This window comes from Gopherus flavomarginatus, chromosome 4 (genome assembly GCF_025201925.1).
Source record: "Gopherus flavomarginatus isolate rGopFla2 chromosome 4, rGopFla2.mat.asm, whole genome shotgun sequence".
NCBI lineage: Eukaryota > Metazoa > Chordata > Testudines > Testudinidae > Gopherus > Gopherus flavomarginatus.
Genome location: NC_066620.1, coordinates 111,939,885 through 111,958,341, shown reverse-complemented (window position 1 = coordinate 111,958,341; position 18,457 = coordinate 111,939,885). Strand labels below are relative to the sequence as shown.

Below are 18,457 nucleotides of genomic sequence, written 5' to 3'. Positions count from 1 at the left end.
AAAAGGGGAAGAAATAATATGCATTAATTAGTATGTGTATTTTCTGTACATAGCATGCCTTTAAAAAGCAAAATATATAATTTGGCAAATGCTAAGTGCAATACCGATTGCCACTTGTACTACAAGCTATTAAAAATACATAATTTGCTTGCTTCCTTGTGTCAAATCAAATGCATGTTAAAGTGAGGTGGGCATATTCATTTGAAATATTATCTAACTACATGTCAATTCATGTGTCTTGTGCTAAGTACGCTTGATTAAATTAATTTCTAATTTTGCAAGCTGAAGGGAAATGCCATGCCAAAAATGCGTGGCCCTTTATTTATAGTGTATGCCAACCAGGATAAAGAATTATCTACAGCACTTAGTGGCTATAAAGCATTCTCAAGTAAAGTATTCTGTGGTAGAGATTGTCAACAGGTAAAAAGAGTGTTTAAAAGTATAACAGGAAAATATATTAACTTTATTCAGAGAGGAACAGTGTACGGTAAGATATTTGAGAAAGATTAAAACTACTTCGATTTATTTAGATTCTTGGCATACCTGAAGAGCATTTTATCTCAGACTGAAAAATTTAAATTGGAGACTAAAGATTTCTTGCAGTCAGTTATCTTTAATTACTTTCTAGTCTTTGCTTTGTGAAAATGGGCCTCATGCATATATTGTAGCACTATTGAGTGACCTTAATGAAAGCTCTATATATCCTAAAATTTTTCATTAATACTTTGCTGGATTATCTGTTCAGATTTATTTCTTATGACTGAATAAAACCGATTGAATGATCATTTTAAAAGTCCCTAGAAGGATTGTTTTGAGAGTCAGAACACTTGGAATTCTGCTCTTTGCTCTACCTTAGAGTTTTTGTGTGAGTTTGAGCAAGTATCGTAACCGCTCTGTGCCTCAGTTTCCTCATTTGTAAAAACAAGAATAATACTTACTGCCCTTAAGCAGTGTTGTGAGACTAAATTAATGTTAAGTAGTGATCTTTGGATGGACAACACCATAGTAAATGCTAAATTCTATTTGGGTTTTGCTGAGATATTGTACATGGATATTTGTGTTTAAGTTACCTCTTACTGGTAACTACTTCTTTCAATGGATTAAAACCACTTTTATCCAGTTTGTTCCTATGTAGCGACCAGTTATAGTAGGGTCAGATTCCTGACAGTAGTATTTACCAAACCAGTTTCATTATTTAAGTAAAAACCTTTCAGCTAAAAGTATTTGGTTCTTTGAAAACTAATTTGAAGCTGCATTAACTGGACCCATTTTTGCCTTCAGGACAGTTATTTTTCGTTAATCTCATAAGTATCTAGCCTTGCTGAATTGTGATTGTTCTGTCTCAGCACAGTCTGGCATTGATTGTGCTAACTGATTCTTGTCTTGCTGGACTTTATGTACTGTGGGTTATAGGTTTGGATGAAAAACACCCTTTGACAAAAAGCCAGCGTAAAGCCTGTGCAGCATTTAAGTCTAATGTAAACTTTAGTGCCTTAGTGGGACTGATGTGATATATATGCATTGGCCAGCTCTATGCAAGGGGTGAAATTTACACTTTTGTTTGTGATCTCTTTTTAGGAATCTTTGGGTGAGTGTGTGGATGTTTAATTATCTTCATTTTTTATTTTATCAGGTTTATAAAATTTAAGGTGAATGAAGTAGAATACGCAGACAACTCTGTGCTCATTAACCACCCAACAGACCAGCAAAAATCTGTTGCCTAATAGCGGTGACTTGTTACTAGAAGTAGAATGAATGAATAAATAAATACATAAATGCATTTTTATTGGAAACTTTTGGGAATCTTTGTGTTTGCTTAATATCGAATGCTGATTAGTGATGACCCATAATGAATATGATTGTAATTGGTATGCTTCAAACGGTCTTTAACCTTGTTCTGTCCTGTCCATCTTACAAATGTTTATCAGCCCAAGGGTTTTGTTTGTTTGTTTGTTTTTAAAAGGGTAGCATTTTATTTGTGAGTCCTTCTACCTGCAACTGAGCTGGGAAAATGGGGAGCCAGTTTTGGCTTTGGTGTTGACTCTTCCATTGGGCAAAGGGCTCAGTAGGAAGGTCGCTTTATAATGTATGGTATTATTTTTCCTCTCTGAAGTAGTCATCCATCCCAACATTAGGGATCTATTATCGACCACCTGACCAGGACAGTAATAGTGATGATGAAATGCTAAGGGAAATCAGAGAGGCTATCAAAATTAAGACCCCAATGATAGTGGGGGATTTCAATTATCCCCATATTGACTGGGAACATTTCATTTCAGGACGAAATGCAGAGATAAAATTTCTCAATACTTTAAATGACTGCTTCATGGAGCAGCTGGTACGGGAACCCACAGGGGGAGAGGCAACTCCAGATTTAATCCTTAGTTGAGTGCAGGAGCTGGTCCAAGAGGTAACTATAGCAGGACCGCTTGGAAATAGTGACCATAATACAATAGCATTCAACATCCCTGTGAGGGGGAGAACACCTCAACAACCCAATGCTGTGGCAATATTTCAAAAGAGGGAACTATACAAAAATGAGGGGGTTAGTTAAACAAAAGTTAAAAGGTACAGTGACTAAAGTGAAATCCCTGCAAGTTGCATGGGCCCTTTTTAAAGACACCATAATAGAGGCTCAACTTCAATGTATACCCCAAATTAAGAAACACAGTAAAAGAACTAAAAAAGAGCCACCATGGCTTAACAACCATGTAAAAGAAGCAGTGAGAGATAAAAAGACTTCCTTTAAAACGTGTAAGTCAAATCCTAGTGAAGCAAATAGAAAGGAGCACAAACACTGCCAGCTTAAGTGCAAGAATGTAATAAGAAAAGCCAAAGAGGAGTTTGAAGAACGGCTAGCCAAAACTCCAAAGGTAATAACAAAATGTTTTTTAAGTACATCAGAAGCAGGAAGCCTGCTAAACAACCAGTGGGGCAACTTGACGATCGAGATACAAAAGGAGCGCTTAAAGACGATAAAGTCATTGCGGAGAAACTAAATGGATTCTTGCTTCAGTCTTCACGGCTGAGGATGTTAGGGAGATTCCCAACCTGAGCCAGCTTTTGTAGGTGACAAATCTGACGAACTGTCACAGACTGAAGTGTCACTAGAGAAGGTTTTGGAATTAATTGATAAACTCAACATTAACAAGTCACCGGGACCAGATGGCATTCACCCAAGAGTTCTGAAAGAACTCAAATGTGAAGTTGTGGAACTATTAACTAAGGTTTGTAACCTGTCCTTTAAATCAGCTTCGGTACCCAATGACTGGAAGTTAGCTAATGTAACGCCAGTATTTAAAAAAGGGCTCTAGAGGTGATCCTGGCAATTGCAGACCGGTAAGTCTAACGTCAGTACCGGGCAAATTAGTCGAAACAATAGTTAAGAATAAAATTCAGACACATAGAAAAACATAAACTGTTGAGCAATAGTCAACATGATTTCTGTAAAGGGAAATCGTGTCTTACTAATCTATTAGAGTTCTTTGAAGGGGTCAACAAACATGTGGACAAGGGGGATCCAGTGGACATAGTGTACTTAGATTTCTGGAAGGTCCCTCAGCAAAGGCTCTTACGTAAATTAAGCTGTCATGGGATAAAAGGGAAGGTCCTTTCATGGGTTGAGAACTGGTTAAAAGACAGGGAACAAAGGGTAGGAGTTAATGGTAAATTCTCAGAATGGAGAGGGGTAACTAGTGGTGTTCCCCAAGGGTCAGTCCTAGGACCAATTCTATTCAATTTATTCATAAATGATCTGGAGAAGGGGGTAAACAGTGAGGTGGCAAAGTTTGCAGATGATACTAAACTACTCAAGATAGTTAAGACCAAAGCAGATTGTGAAGAACTTCAAAAAGATCTCACAAAACTAAGTGATTGGGCAACAAAATGGCAAATGAAGTTGAATGTGGATAAATGTAAAGTAATGCACATTGGAAAAAATAACCCCAACTATACATACAATATGATGGGGGCTAATTTAGCTACAACGAGTCAGGAAAAAGATCTTGGTGTCATCGTGGATAGTTCTCTAAAGATGTCCACGCAGAGGCGGTCAAAAAAGCAAACAGGATGTTAGGAATCATTAAAAAGGGGATAGAGAATAAGACAGAAAATATTATTGCCCTTATATAAATCCATGGTACGCCCACATCTCGAATACTGTGTACAGATGTGGTCTCCTCACCTCAAAAAAGATATGCTAGCACTAGAAAAGATTCAGAAAAGGGCAACTAAAATGATTAGGGGTTTGGAGAGGGCCCCAAGTGAGGAAAGATTAAAGAGGCTAGGCCTCTTCAGCTTGGAAAAGAGGAGACTAAAAGAGGATATGATAGAGGTATATAAAATCATGAGTGATGTGGAGAAAGTGGATAAGGAAAAGTTATTTACTTATTCCCATAATACAAGAACTAGAGGTCACCAAATGAAATTAATAGGTAGCAGGTTTAAAACAAATAAAAGGAAGTTCTTCTTCACACAGCGCACAGTCAACTTGTGGAACTCCTTACCTGAGGAGGTTGTGAAGCCTGGGACTATAACAATGTTTAAAAGGGAACTGGATAAATTCATGGTGGCTAAGTCCATAAATGGCTATTAGCCAGGAAGGGTAAAGAATGGTGTCCCTGGCCTCTGTTCATCAGAGGGTGGAGATGGATGGCAGGAGAGAGATCACTTGATCGTTGCCTGTTAGCTTCACTCCCTCTGGGGCACCTGGCATTGGCCACTGTCGGTAGACAGATCCTGGGCTAGATGGACCTTTGGTCTGACCCGGTATGGCTGTTCTTATGTTCTATGATAATACTGTTTCTGACAGGCACCAAATCTGTGTTTGCTCCGCTGTGTTGCCTCCAGATTACTAGATCAAAAATAATGGCTATTTCGTATGGTCAGGTATAATTTTTTGTTACCATTAAGAAAATTGCCTATATTCTGCCAAAATTATTGTTGGCTCAATGGGCTAGTTTTCCAAATATCTTTGGCCCTAAAAATTCTTCTTTGGTTAACCACAAAGATAATGGGCCAAACAACACATGTATTTGTGTATTGATTCTCTTACAAAAATGTAAAGTAGTGTCAAGTAGTGTGGGTTGCAAAATGTAAACTACCTCTTAAAATCTGTATTGTCTGATGGAGTACATCTTTCAAAGATAAAATAGCTTTTTCCTATAAAAAAAATCCCATTATTATATCACTGAGAAATTTAAAACCCAAAATGAAATGTATCCCACTACAGCAAGTAAAATTAGTAGGGCAGGAGCTATTTGATCACATAATCTTCAGTGAATCCTGCCTTATCTAGTGAGAACCCTGTGTGTCACGTGTTCTCTGTAGACATACTCTTAAGACCTTTTGAAAATTTTACCCCATATCCTTTTTTCAAAACCTACTCAAATTGAGAAAGCAACAGAGGGTGCTAGTGATAAAACAAAGCTAGGTATTAGGTTTGATTATCTTGTTAATTAAATGATAAAACCCTAATAATTTCTTGTGTGTGGCTCAATGAATCTTGTGTATAATTAGACATTCTTGTTTGGACTGTAAGTGATTCATGCCATGTTTTGTAGAAGGCTAAGCAAATTATTGTCACTTTTTGTACTGGTCGATTTGAAGTATTTCAGAGTTATAATGGGAAAACTCCCTGTGATTACCCTTGGCTCACCAATGATTCCTTTGTTTTAGGTGATCAGACTTTAAGAATTTGGGATGTGAAGACACCAGGAGTCAAAGTAGTGATTCCGGGCCACCAGGCTGAGATCTTGAGCTGTGACTGGTGCAAATATGACGAGGTATAATGTGTTGTGCCAAACTACAGTAAACATTCCTAAATGAACCATTTTTCTTAAAGAGTAAAGGTCTTTTACTGCCACCTCAATGACTTTTCAGCTCTACTGATGTGCGAGTAACAATCATGTCTTATGGCTGATTAGATTATTTTCAGTCACAAACAAGGGCTCACATCCCAGAAGAGTCATTCCCAGGGATAAATGGCATAGGAAGGACTCAATCTTTGGTTACACTGTTAGAAAAACACTTGCATAGTTTACAAAATTGTTTCTTGTGTATAAACATATTTGTAACGTACATTTCCATTTTCTTTTTAGACCATGTAGGCTGTATTTTAATCATTGCAGTTTAGTCGTAATCCTGTTCTAATGTGTCTGGATGTGTGGTTTGTTTTTTTTTTAATAATCAGAATTTGCTGGTAACTGGCGCAGTTGACTGTAGTTTGAAAGGTTGGGATCTGAGGAATGTCCGGCAGCCAGTATTCAACCTCGTTGGCCATACTTATGCTGTAAGGAGAGTAAAAGTAAGTTTAATTCTTTGTTTTACCCTGTCAATGGACTCCAGTTTCTATTAAAGTGTCAGTGATGCAAACAGTATATATGTAACTAAGAACTAGAAATAAAGAAGCAAGTAAGCAGGTACCCAAGATTTTTGCTTGTTTAATAGTTCACAGACTAGTTATTCTCAGAGTCCTTCCTAATGGTCCACACATACAACATTTTGACTTTCAGAATAAGTTTTTGAGGTGCTGTGAAAGAGAGTAGCTTCAAGAGATGATCTTTTCATTGTAAAGGGCTCCACAGAATGAAAAACTTAAAGAAAGCCTGGTCAACTTAAATTCTTCATGTAGTTTCATCTGAAACTACTATACTCCCTCATTCCTTTCTTAAATTGTTTTGTTTTATTTCTGTGTGCTGTTTAACAGCAGCTTCTTTCCACTCTAGCGATAGCAGCATGTGTGTAGAATAAGGCTTAGAGCTTGCTGAGTGTGCATTTGTGTGTGTATAGAAGGGCTTGAGGAGCCTTAGGCATGAAAGGCACTAATGAGGAGCAACAAAGCCACCACAAAATTAAGCTTGCAAATGAGTTTCCATTATAAGCCCAGTTTTTCCTCCCTTTCTTGCCATTGGCCTCAAAATTGGTGGGTTAGTACTGTAGCAGAGGTAGAACCTTCCCGTATCTCCCAGTTTGAAGTGAATTAGCTCTGAACTGTGGCACCCTAAGAGTAGAGAGGTTCATAAAATTCAAGTCTATTTTCCTTGCCACTTTGTGGCTGGAAAAAACTACCCAAGCTTACTAGACTCTCCTAGTTGATTTCTGGAGCACAGCTCTCAAGATTTTTGACAGGTTCTTAAGATATTAAATAGTAATAGCACTATCAGCTCTGATGAGTTATTTTTGATGAATCAGGAGCTCCGTGAAACAATATGTGAGATCATGGGGACGATGAGGCCGCTCTTTTGTTGCCTTTAAGTCTCCTGCTCTTACTATTCATGCTCCCGAGGCCCATGGGAAAGGAGCTTTCCTGCAGACTATAGGAAATCTGGGGGATGGAGGAGGATGGAGTGACGCAGGTGTCCTTGCCTTTTCTGTGACCCGACTGAGGTCTACAAGAGGGGAGCCTCCTCAGTGAGCCTTAAGAGTTTGTTGACCCACCTCACAGATCATAGGAGGTTCATTGGAAGCTACCTCTAGGTCTCTGTGAACTTCAGTTTGTGTTTGTCTTTGATGAGCCCTGTTTGGGCTTGTCAGGAACTGGGCTAGCTTATTTTGTCTTGTAGGAATTGGGGTTTGCATTGTCCCTCTTTCCCTCCCCCGATTTGATTCTTATGTCTCACTGTGGAGGAGATGGGGGGAAGAGAAGCGCATGGGGAGGGAGTCTTCGTTAGCTGGACACCCCTCTCTGGGGCTGCAGTACAGCAGAAAGCAAAGAGAGATCATCCTCTTTGCTGACCTTAAGCCTCCTACCAGCTGCACATTCCAGCCCTTCTTGTAGATGGTAAGAGGAGAGCTCAAGTCCTGTGGACATGAGTAGGTTGATGTGGAGTCCCACCCCATTCACCTCCTTGCCACTGCAGGAAGGGAGCGATGAGCTTGGATTCCCTCTCTAGGTTTTCCTTTGAGAAACAAAGGAGATCTGCTGCATCAGGATTACCCCTCCATGGTGGATGAGAAGGAAATGTGGTTAGCAGATCAAGGGAATGCTTTTGTCTCCTCTTCCAACACCATGACTACACCTCCTCTTCCAACACCATGACTACGCCTCCACTTATTTTCCTCTCTTCCATCTCCACACCCCTCAATATACATCTGAGGTCTGCAGGAGCAGGTCTCCTCTTTGGCAGATCTTTGGACCATTTAGAAAAGGAAATTCCACACATACAAATCTTTAAAGGTAAAGTAAATTACCAGGCACATCAGTGATTAGTATGTGTACTGCCTTTCAAGGATTTGAGATTTTTGTTAGAAACCTAGGAAATTCCCTGTTAAGATGCCAGAGCTGAGATGAGCAATTTTTATCCTATTTCTCATCCCTCTTTGTTGCAGTTTTTTGGACGTGCTCATCTCCACAGTCCATACTAGAATTTAATCTATAATATGCCGTGCATTGTGGGGAAATGTATTAGACTATTTTGTGTAACTACCAGTTTTCAAACTTCACTCCAATCTTCTTAATTAATAAAAGAATTTCAGGACAAAGTATGGCTTTGGTGCCAGCGAAATCTATCTTAAATGTCTTCTGAAGTGTGATACAAATTTGGGTATGTTTTGCTGTAACTGAGCTGGAAAAACCGAAACGGTCACACAGCTTTACTGAAACATTCTTTCTAGCCTGAGAGGGCATTCAGAGTGTCAGCCCAAGGTACAGTTTAATAGCCTGCTATATGACTATCTCAAAGGAAATACCTAATGGAAACACTGTCAGGTCCTTAATTTATAGTAGTGCTGCTGGCAACCGCTACAATGAAATGGATTCCTACCAGTATAGTGTAGCTGATTACATATTGTTTAAAGCATAATTGCTAAAGCTCAGTGGTTAAAGTAAGCAGCCTGTTTTGTTACAGTGTGTTGTGGTATTTTCCTAAGCAGTCTTAATGAAGATAACTTTATTATTTATTTCTGGAAAGTTGATAAATATGTACCTAAGGTTTTTGCATTAAGTCCTTTTTTTTCTTTCTTGCAGTTTTCACCATTTCATGCAACTTTATTGGCCTCCTGCTCCTATGATTTTACTGTGAGGTAGAGTGTCTTTTATTACACACGAGTAGGAAGAGAATCTGTTTTTGATTGTGTCTCATATATAAGAGATGGAGTATGTTTGTTATGCCAGTAAAAAAAATGTTCTAAACTGGGCACACTTAAGTGTTTGCTGTCAGGATTATTATTCATGCTTTCCATTTTCATGAGCTGACTACAAATACATGGATTCTTTAAAGGTTATCTCAGTAGCCCTTTATGAACTATATCTGCCCTAACAGATGCTGCTTGTGAACATTTTCCTACCATTATGCTGCACAGGATTTTGTCCAGTTGTGATGGTTTTGTTTTGTTTTTTTATTAAGAAGGTAGCAGCAACCGCTTCATTGAATATATTTGGGTAACTTATCTTATCTTTTTGTGACTTATTTATATTTAAACCTGTTGTGAAGGAAAACTTCACACACACACACACCATTTTTTTCTTTTTTTTTGATAAAGCTCAGTCTTGCATGCTCTTTTTCAGTACATGCCTGAAGAACTTTGCTACATCACAGGCCCTTGGACTTTCATGATATTTTTAGGTTTAAACCTATTGAATTGTACAATACAGTAGAACTTCAGTAACGGTAACTTGGCTACATCAATAAAACTGATGGTGCTAGTAAGAATTTTATAAGAGCACTGAAGAGAGATGTCCTATTATTAAGACATCACTCTCTACAAGCTATATTAATTTATGATACTATACTATGAAGTAACCTACTAAATACTTACATTTACCACTCAAGGGTGTGTTTTGAGGTGTAATTAATTTTTATGCTGTAAAGCGGATTGAAGATGTTATGTTTAATTACTAGGGCTAAATTTCTTCCCCTCCTCCCTCAATCCACCCCACCCCCCAAATGATGTGGTAGAAAACTCTTCTAATTTTCCAAATTCCCCATTTTCCAAAATCATTCAAAATGTAAGTGATGCTTTAATTTAGATTGCAGGCTCTTTGGGTGTCTGTTTTCATTATAGTCTAGCACGAGGGCTCCCAGTTACTGATAGGAGACCTCCCAAAACCAACCACAATACAAATAATAAAAAATTACATGTTCTATACATCCTGATGTTGTTTTTCTAAATAATAGCATTAGCCATAGTCAGCTCACTCCACTCGACTCCATTTCTGAATAACCATTCTTAGCTATAATGGTATTGATGCAGCATTGAGACACAATATTGTGAAAAGTTGCATCATGAGCAGGACTGGCGCTAGGGTTTCTCGCGCCCTAGGCACACGGCCATTTCGCCGCCCCCCACGCTGATCCCGCGGCTCCGGTGGAGCTGCCACAGTCATTCCTGTAGAGGGTCCGTTGGTCCGTGGCTCCGGTGGAGCTACCGCAGTCATGCCTGTGGGTGGTCCACCGGAGCCGCGCGAGCAGCCGACCGTCTGCAGGCATGACTGTGGCAGCTCCACCGGAGCCGCGGACCAACGGACCCTCTGCAGGCATGCCTGCGGCAGGTCAACCGGAGCCGCCTGCCACCCCCCCGGCAAAATGCCGCCCCCCCGAATAATCCTGGCGCCCTAGGCGATTGACTAGGCTGCCTAAACAGTAGTGCCGGCCCTGATCATGAGGCTGCAGTGTTCCAGGTACCATGAAAATTCAGTATATATTGAAACAACTTTACGGCAAGACCATTCCACTCTACTGGAAATGCTGCAGTTTTATGTAGAGTTCTTATATTTTTAATGCTGTTTAGGTCTTTAAGCTATTACCTTATTTCTTCATAATATTTTTATTAAACATATGTGGTTAGTGAAATCAAAATATATAATCATTTACCAACTCATTCTGTCAGGACAGAAGAAGTTAAGGAGGATGGGAGCAGGGAGGAAAATATATACAGTCCAGAATAGCAGGGCAGTGTAATACAGTAAGCTTCTTATCTGTTGTATACACCTCTGTCAGAATAGTCACAAGGTAGGGAGAGGAGAGAGAAGAGAGGCTAAAGAAAAGTGTAGAGTGAAGTCATCTTAAAATACTCAAAATAAAAACCAACGTCACTTAATATATAGATACATTTAATCATCCCTCACAGAAGAAGAGAAAACCAAGACTCAGTGCAGGAAAAGTGGGATATATGAGCTTGAAAAAGAAACAGACTTGAAGATATGATTCCAAAGTGGATGAAAACTCCATGCTTTGACCTAGAAAACTAATAAGCTGTTTTATGAGTTAAGTTATTTTTAACTAGGCTAACAGCAGGCTTCACTGGAGAGAACAGGCTTTCAGACCAAACTAATAACACTTGTACTTGTCTGGCAAGCATTTCTGAAACAGAAGGAGAAAAGACTGAGGTACAGAGTTCTTTTACCTCTTAGGTGGCTGTTTTGAATCCAGATCATGTTGACAGTCATGCAAGGTATTTACTGTCTGGTGGCTGAAGCAATTGACAGTCTCTATCCAGTTCTTAATGGACAGGTGTTCATTGGAACTAACTGGCTTGCTTGTTGGAAATATCAGCAGAAGGGAAAGGTGGTCCCTTAAAAAGTTGAGGGATACTAGCAGTTAGTGTAAGGAAGCTTAAACCTCTGGTGCCAGTACTGTATCTGTTCTTTGGTTAGGATTCCACACACTTGTATTGTCAACAAGTTTCAGTTTTTTATTCTGTATTTGTTTTGAACTAACAGCTATCTAAATGCACATGGGACAGGAGGCTGACCATTTGATAAACCTTAAAATTATGTACTAATTGGGGAGGGGAGGATTTTTCTAACTAGACTCTAGCACTCACAGTAGCAAATGCTATAATTTTGAAATAAAAAAAATGTAAAAATGTGCTTACCTTCAGGAGACCGATTTAAACTGAACTTACTCATATGGTCAAAAAGTAATGTAACTATAAACACCAAAAACACAACATTGTTCAGAAACAAAAAACATTTCTATAGAAAAAATGTGTTGTTGCAAAACTCTGATATATTGGTTCACATTGAAAAGAACCAATGTTACAAAGAACAGGAAGAAATACAGTGTAGCCAAGCGTACAGACCTTTTGTTAAGGAGGTGCTAGTTGTCTCCATAGTTAAAGTTTGAAATGAGTTTTGTACTTAAAGCAGGGATTTGACTTCTTTGTTACATAAGAAAAATACAGTACATCCTTTCCAAAATTACAGCATTTACTCTGAGTATAGAATTAGAATTAGGTGAAGTTTGTTTTCATGAATGGCTAATTCACCAAAATATGTAGTTTTGGTTGACCAGTTTGCAGAACAGTTTTGGCAGAACTGAAAAATTGAAATGTTTTGGTAATGTCAGTATGAAATGGTTGGTTTTAACATTACTGAAACAATTTAATGTTTTAGGGTGAGGTCACAAAATGGGAGGAGTGGAAGGTGGTGGTGCTTTCCTTATAACTTCTAGCCCGATTATTAGGACACACATTGCTACGTAGGTATCCTGTGTTTACTGCTCCCCTGTGCCTGATGTGGAGAAAGGATTTGAACTTGGGGTCTACCCACGTTGCAGGAACATGCCCTAACCACGAAGCTATGGATTAGTCTGGGGAAGTCTAGAAAGTCATTCACATACTTTCCTTGGCCCAATGACTATCCACTGTCATTATGAATTACTATGGATAGTCTTTGGCCCAGAGAAAGAGAGTGAAAATGATTCTCTGGACTGGTGTTTAGGGCAATCATGTAGGATGTGAGAGACCCAAATCAGAGTCCCTGCTCCAATGACTATAAAAAGCAGAACAGTTTCAACTGAAGAGAGTGAGAGAGAGACTTGCCTTAGAATATCACATAGCCCAGTGCAAGCTCCTGCAATGTGGGAGACAAGTTCAAATCCCTTCTCCATGTCAGAGGGAAGAATTGAACCTGTCTCTCCCACATCCCAGGTAAGAATCCTAACCACCAGGTTAAAACTTATAAGAAGGGGAGTGGCAGCACCACCACCTTCTCCTCTAGGAATTTTATGAATCTAGTCCTCCTTTGTTTTTGTTTAAATACACAGGTGCAAAATGTAGAGTAAAACGAATCATTGCATTTGACCTGATTTGCTGTGCTTTCCAATTTGTTCATTTTTCTGAAAAATTTGAAAAAAAAATCATTTTCGGTTTGCCCCAAAACAAAAAATTTTCATTTTTTTGTAGTTACCAGCAAATCGAAAACCTCATTGTTTGTCCAGTTCAATACAGAATAAACTTGGAGACATTACAAGTAAATCTGATTGAGTGAAGACCATTTTAAAATTAAGGAATCTAGTACCCTATGACCTCTTTTGCCTCTAAATGATTTTTAAGAAAATCGTGTAGACTCCCACAGCTTCCCATTTAACTAATATCACAAATCTTATGAAGAGGTTATGGTTGAAGAAATTATTTTTAGGATTAACGGTAACTTTTTCATGTTACCCTCATAATTCAGCTTCTGTTGATGAAGAAACTGTTATCTTTGAGAATTACATGAATTACCCACTTTCAAAAAGTCTGCTATATCCTATTGCTCTAGATGGGTCTGAGGCCATGGGCTTCCCTTAGCAATATTGGCCATTGCCTCTATTCACTTGCTTCTCTCAGTGTGCTCTGGGCCTGCTGACAGCACAGAGGGCTATCATTTTCCCTCAGGGCATCTGGCTGCACTCCCATTGGGCACTGATAGGAGGCAGTGGTCATTATGAAAGAAGGCATCTTAACTGTGAGGACAGCCTGTGGCCTCAGGCCTGTTGAGAACAATGAGAGATGGTGGCCCTTGTCAAAGGGAATTGTTCTTTGAGGTTTTTTTGAAGGAAGAGATTTTATGCACTGGCCTCTGCTGACAGATAAACCTTCAGTTATAAAAAATAACAACCAAAAATGGAAATTAAACCTAAATATTTATTTAAAATAAAACCCAAGAGCTTCTGGGTGGGGAGGGAGGGAGAAATGAGTTTTACATTCCTTAGCATTTCTGTGGCATGCAAAGCAACTGGAAACACAGCTTCCATGTCTTATGTTATGGCTGCCCTCCACTACTTCATTGGTGGCATAAAATAATCAAAGTATACTAGTGAAGCTGTTCCTAAAAATTAAAATAAATGATTACTGCCAATGCCGCATGTTTAAATCATTAGAAATATCACATGATAACAATCCCTTTTTTGTTTAGTGTTTATGTATGACATTTTTAATTAAAAGAAGGAAATTCCAAGGCAAAACATTTGAGAGAGTGCATATCAGAAATTTAGAATATTACAGGAATATTATAATTATCCCCAAAGTAAGCATTACAAACCAGAAAATTCAGAATGAAGGTTAATCTTGAGATGTCTAACACTTTTAGGGCACCCAAACAACATTGACTTACCCTGTAGTGACACCATGAGGGGGTAAAATGTGTCTCAAAAATCAGTTTAATCTGATTTGATGTAATCAAAACTTTGAGAGAATTTATTGATTTAGTCAAAATCTTCACAGGAAATTATCAAAATGTTTTGTTTGGATAAGATCAAAGTGTTTCCTTTTGACTTTATCGTTTTGACTATATTGTATTTCAAACACTTTGACTTTTGTGTTATATAATAGTCTAAATGAGATATTTTGATACAAATGAAACAAGTTATGTTCAGAATATTTCCTTTGGTGGAAAAATTCTGAGACTAAATTTTCATCATAATTCAGGACATAACCAGATTTTAAAAACATAGAATTTCCAAAGGGACGGAAGCAATTCTGTCTTTTGACCAGCACTAATAATTACCAATTACTAATAATTACCAATGTTTTGGTTTTACATATGTGAATTTTATTGTTTACATGATTGCAGTTTAGAGATTATATTTGATGCCTGAATTAACTGTTGTAGCTTCTAAAGATTCAACTTTACCAGACTAGTTATTTTTTTATTTCTGCAACGGCATGGGACGCACCTCTCACAAACGCCCTTTCTGGTTGGGTGCGTCTGCAATCTTTAAATAGTCCTGGCCCTGGTATCGGGCTGTATCCCCCAGGGCTTCCTCCCTGTAGGCAGTGGTTCCACCTAGGCCATCCTTAGGATTTATGGGGCCCTAGGCAGTACTATTAAACTGGTGCCCTTATTCCCAATGGCAGCCTGGACTCTCGTGTGTATTTTAGATAAGGGTGGTCTTTTGAAGGATTTATTTAAAAACTATATGTCTGAAGATCCAAGCATTTAAGACGAAAGATGAATACTCAGATTGTGCATCTAAAAATCTGTGCAAGGATTTTCTTAGAGATGTGATTTTTACAATCTTCAGCAACACACTAATGAAATATTTTTAAAGCAAATTTTAAACTAAGGTCCTGTAGACTAATATGGAGGTCATCTAGTCCAACCCCCTTCTCCAAGCAGGACCAACCCCAACTAAATCATCCCAGCCAGGGCTTTGACAAGCTGGACCTTGAAAACCTCTAGGGATGGAGATTCCACCACCTCCCTAGGTAACCCATGCCAGTGCTTCACCATCCTCCTAGTGAAATAATTTTTCCTAATACCCAACCTAGATTCCCACCCCCCCCCCCCCCCCCGAAATTTGAGACCATTGCTCCTTGTTCTGACATCTGCCCCCACTGAGAATAGCCTAGCTCCATTCTCTTTGGAACCCCCCTTCAGGTAGCTGAAGGCTGCTATCAAATCCCCCCCCCCTTACTCTTCTCTTCTGCAGACTAAATAAGCCCAGTTCCCTTATCCTCTCCTCGTAAATCATGTGCCCCAGCCTGCCAATCATTTTCATTGCCCTCTGCTGGACTCTCACCAATTTGTCCACATCACTTCTGTAGTGGGGGGCCCAAACCTAGATGCAGTACTCCATATGTGGCCTCACCAGTGCCGAATAGAGGGGAATAATTGCTTCTCTCGATCTGTTGGCAATGCTCCTACTAATGCAGCGTAATATGCTGTTAGCCTTCTTGGCAACAAGGGTATGCTGTTGACTCATATCCAGCTTCTCATCCACTGTAATCACCAGGTCCTTTTCTGCAAAACTGCCACTTAGCCAGTCGGTTCCCAATCTGTAACTGCATGGAATTCTTCCATCCTAAGTGCAGAACTCAGCATTTGTCCTTGTTGAACCTCATCAGATTTCTTTTGGCCCAATCCTCCAATTTTTCTAGGTCACTCTGGATCCTGTTCCTACCCTCCAGCGTATCTACCTTTCCCCCCAAGCTTAGTGTCATTCACAAACTTGCTGAGAGTGAATCCATCCCATCATCCAGATCATTAATGAAGATGTGGAACAAAACCAGCCCCAGGACTGACCCCTGGGGCACTCCGCTTAATACCAGCTGCCAACCAGACATCGAGCCATTGATCACTGTCAGTGGAGCACAACAATCTAGCCAGCTTTCTATCCGCCTTATAGTCCATTCATCCAATCCATACTTTTTCAACTTTCTGGCAAGAGTACTGTGGGAGACTGTATCAAAAGCTTTGCTAAAGTCAAGGTATATCACATCCACTGCTTTCCCCATGTCCATAGAGCCAGTTATCTCATCATAGAAGGCAATCAGGTTGGTCAGGCATGACTTGCCCTTGGTGAATCCATGTTGACTGTTCCTGATCACATTTCTCTCCTCCAAGTGCTTCAAAATGGATTCCTTGAGGACCTGCTCCGTGATATTTCCAGGGTCTGAGGTGAGGCTGACCAGTCTGTATTCTCCCTGGATTCTCCTTCTCCCTTTTTTAAAGATAGGCATTATATTTGCCTTTTTCAAATCATCCAGGACCTCCCCTGATTGCCATAAGTTTTCAAAGATAATGGCCAATGGCACTGAAATCATATCAGCCAACTCTCTCAGCACCCTCAGATACACTGCATTTGGCACCATGGACTTGTGCGTGTCCCGCTTTTCTAAATAGTCCTTTACCCATCCTTTCATCACTGAGGGCTTCTCACCTCCTCCCCATACTGTGTTGCCTAGAGCAACAGTCTGGGAGCTGACCTTATCTGTGAAGATCGAGGCAAAAAAAGCATTGAGTACTTCAGCTTTTTCCACATCATCTGTCACTAGGTTGCCTCCCCCATTCAGTAAGGGGCCCACACTTTCCTTTCTTGTTGCTAACATACCTATAGAAACCCTTCTTGTTACCATTCACACCTCCAGTTGTGCTTTGGCCTTCCTGATTATACCCCTGTATGCTTGAGCAATATTTTTATACTCCTGCCTAGTCATGTGTCCAAGTCTGCACATCGAGATGGTTTGTTCCTGTGCCCTCAATAAGGCTTCTTTGAAATACAGCCAGCTCCTGGACTCCTTTCCCCCTCATATTAGCCTCCAGGGGATTCTGCCCATCAGTTCCCCGAGGGAGTCAAAGTCTGCTTTTCTGAAGTCCAGAGTCCGTATTCTGCTGCTCTCTTTTCTTTCTTTTGTCAGGATTCTGAACTCTACTACCATCTCATGGTCAGTGCTGCCCAGGTTGCCACCCACTCTACTTCCCCTACCAATTCTTCCTTGTTTGTGAGCAGCAGGTGAAGAGGAGTACGGCCCCTAGTTGGTTCCTCCAGCACTTGCACCAGGAAGTTATCCCCAACACTCTCCAAAAACTTCCTAGATTGTCTTAGTGTGTTTGGATGGGTTACTGGATCTATGAAGGTAGGTGTGGGGATCCTTGGATTTCTTGTACTTAGTTGTATGTAGGGTTCCATTGTTGAAGCTGATTGTGGTGTTCAGGATGCTGATGCTAATGTGTATGTGTTCCAGAGAGAAAGTTTAAGGGGTGGGGGTGGTTGCTGAAGTTATGGTGAAAATCTACGAGGGAGTTAAGCCATCTGTCCAGAGGATGAAAATGTTATTGAGGTATATCATTGGTTTCATGGTGCATTTGTCCAGAAATTTTTCTTTAAGAAGAGGTTGGCATATTGGAGAGCCATGTTAGTGTCCCTGGCTGTTCCCATGTTTTAGACCAAGTGTTTGTTACAGAACTAGTTTTGTCAAATCTCTTTAGGACCTGCCTCAAGTACGCAGCAGCCAATCCATTGAATACGTGGAATTTGCCTCCAGGCATCATGTGTATAACAGCCATTATGTCTCTGATGTACAGTGTCATTTCTCTGTTGCATGCTCTTAGCTCATGGATTCTTTCACTTTGAGCTTCCAGCTGATGCCCTAATTCAGCGTTGTCTGTTCTTCTCATTGTACCATCAGCATAGAAGAGGGACATAGGCACAGGTCCTACTGGGTGACTTAGAACAGTTGCCGTTGAAACATCTTTACATCTTTATAAGGATAGGGCTCTGCAGAAAACAGTTTCTGGATTGATAGCTGCTGTGATTGTGGAACTCTTGGCAAAATTAGTTTTGATCTTCTTGGCCATGTCAACAAGTGTTCTGGTGCCAGATTTCTTGACTGGGCTGAAGAAACTATGTGGCCTATCAGAATCAAGTGCATCTCTCACAAATCCCTCTATTTGATATTCACCAATATCTGCTGTTTTCAGTAGGGACTCTTGTACAACTGATGTTACACACAATCCGGTAGATATGTTCAT

The 18,457-nt window shown here is 39.8% G+C and overlaps 1 protein-coding gene across 2 annotated transcripts in view; it reads left to right on the top strand.

Moving 5' to 3' along the window:
• PEX7 (peroxisomal biogenesis factor 7) overlaps positions 1-18,457 on the top strand; it is a 78,015-nt gene that overhangs the window by 22,130 nt on the left and 37,428 nt on the right. For both annotated transcript variants that reach the window (XM_050949839.1, XM_050949838.1), the window contains 3 exons: positions 5,677-5,783; positions 6,191-6,304; positions 8,966-9,021. In XM_050949839.1, coding sequence (XP_050805796.1) covers positions 5,677-5,783; positions 6,191-6,304; positions 8,966-9,021 — 277 coding nt within the window. The remainder of the gene's footprint in view (positions 1-5,676; positions 5,784-6,190; positions 6,305-8,965; positions 9,022-18,457) is intronic.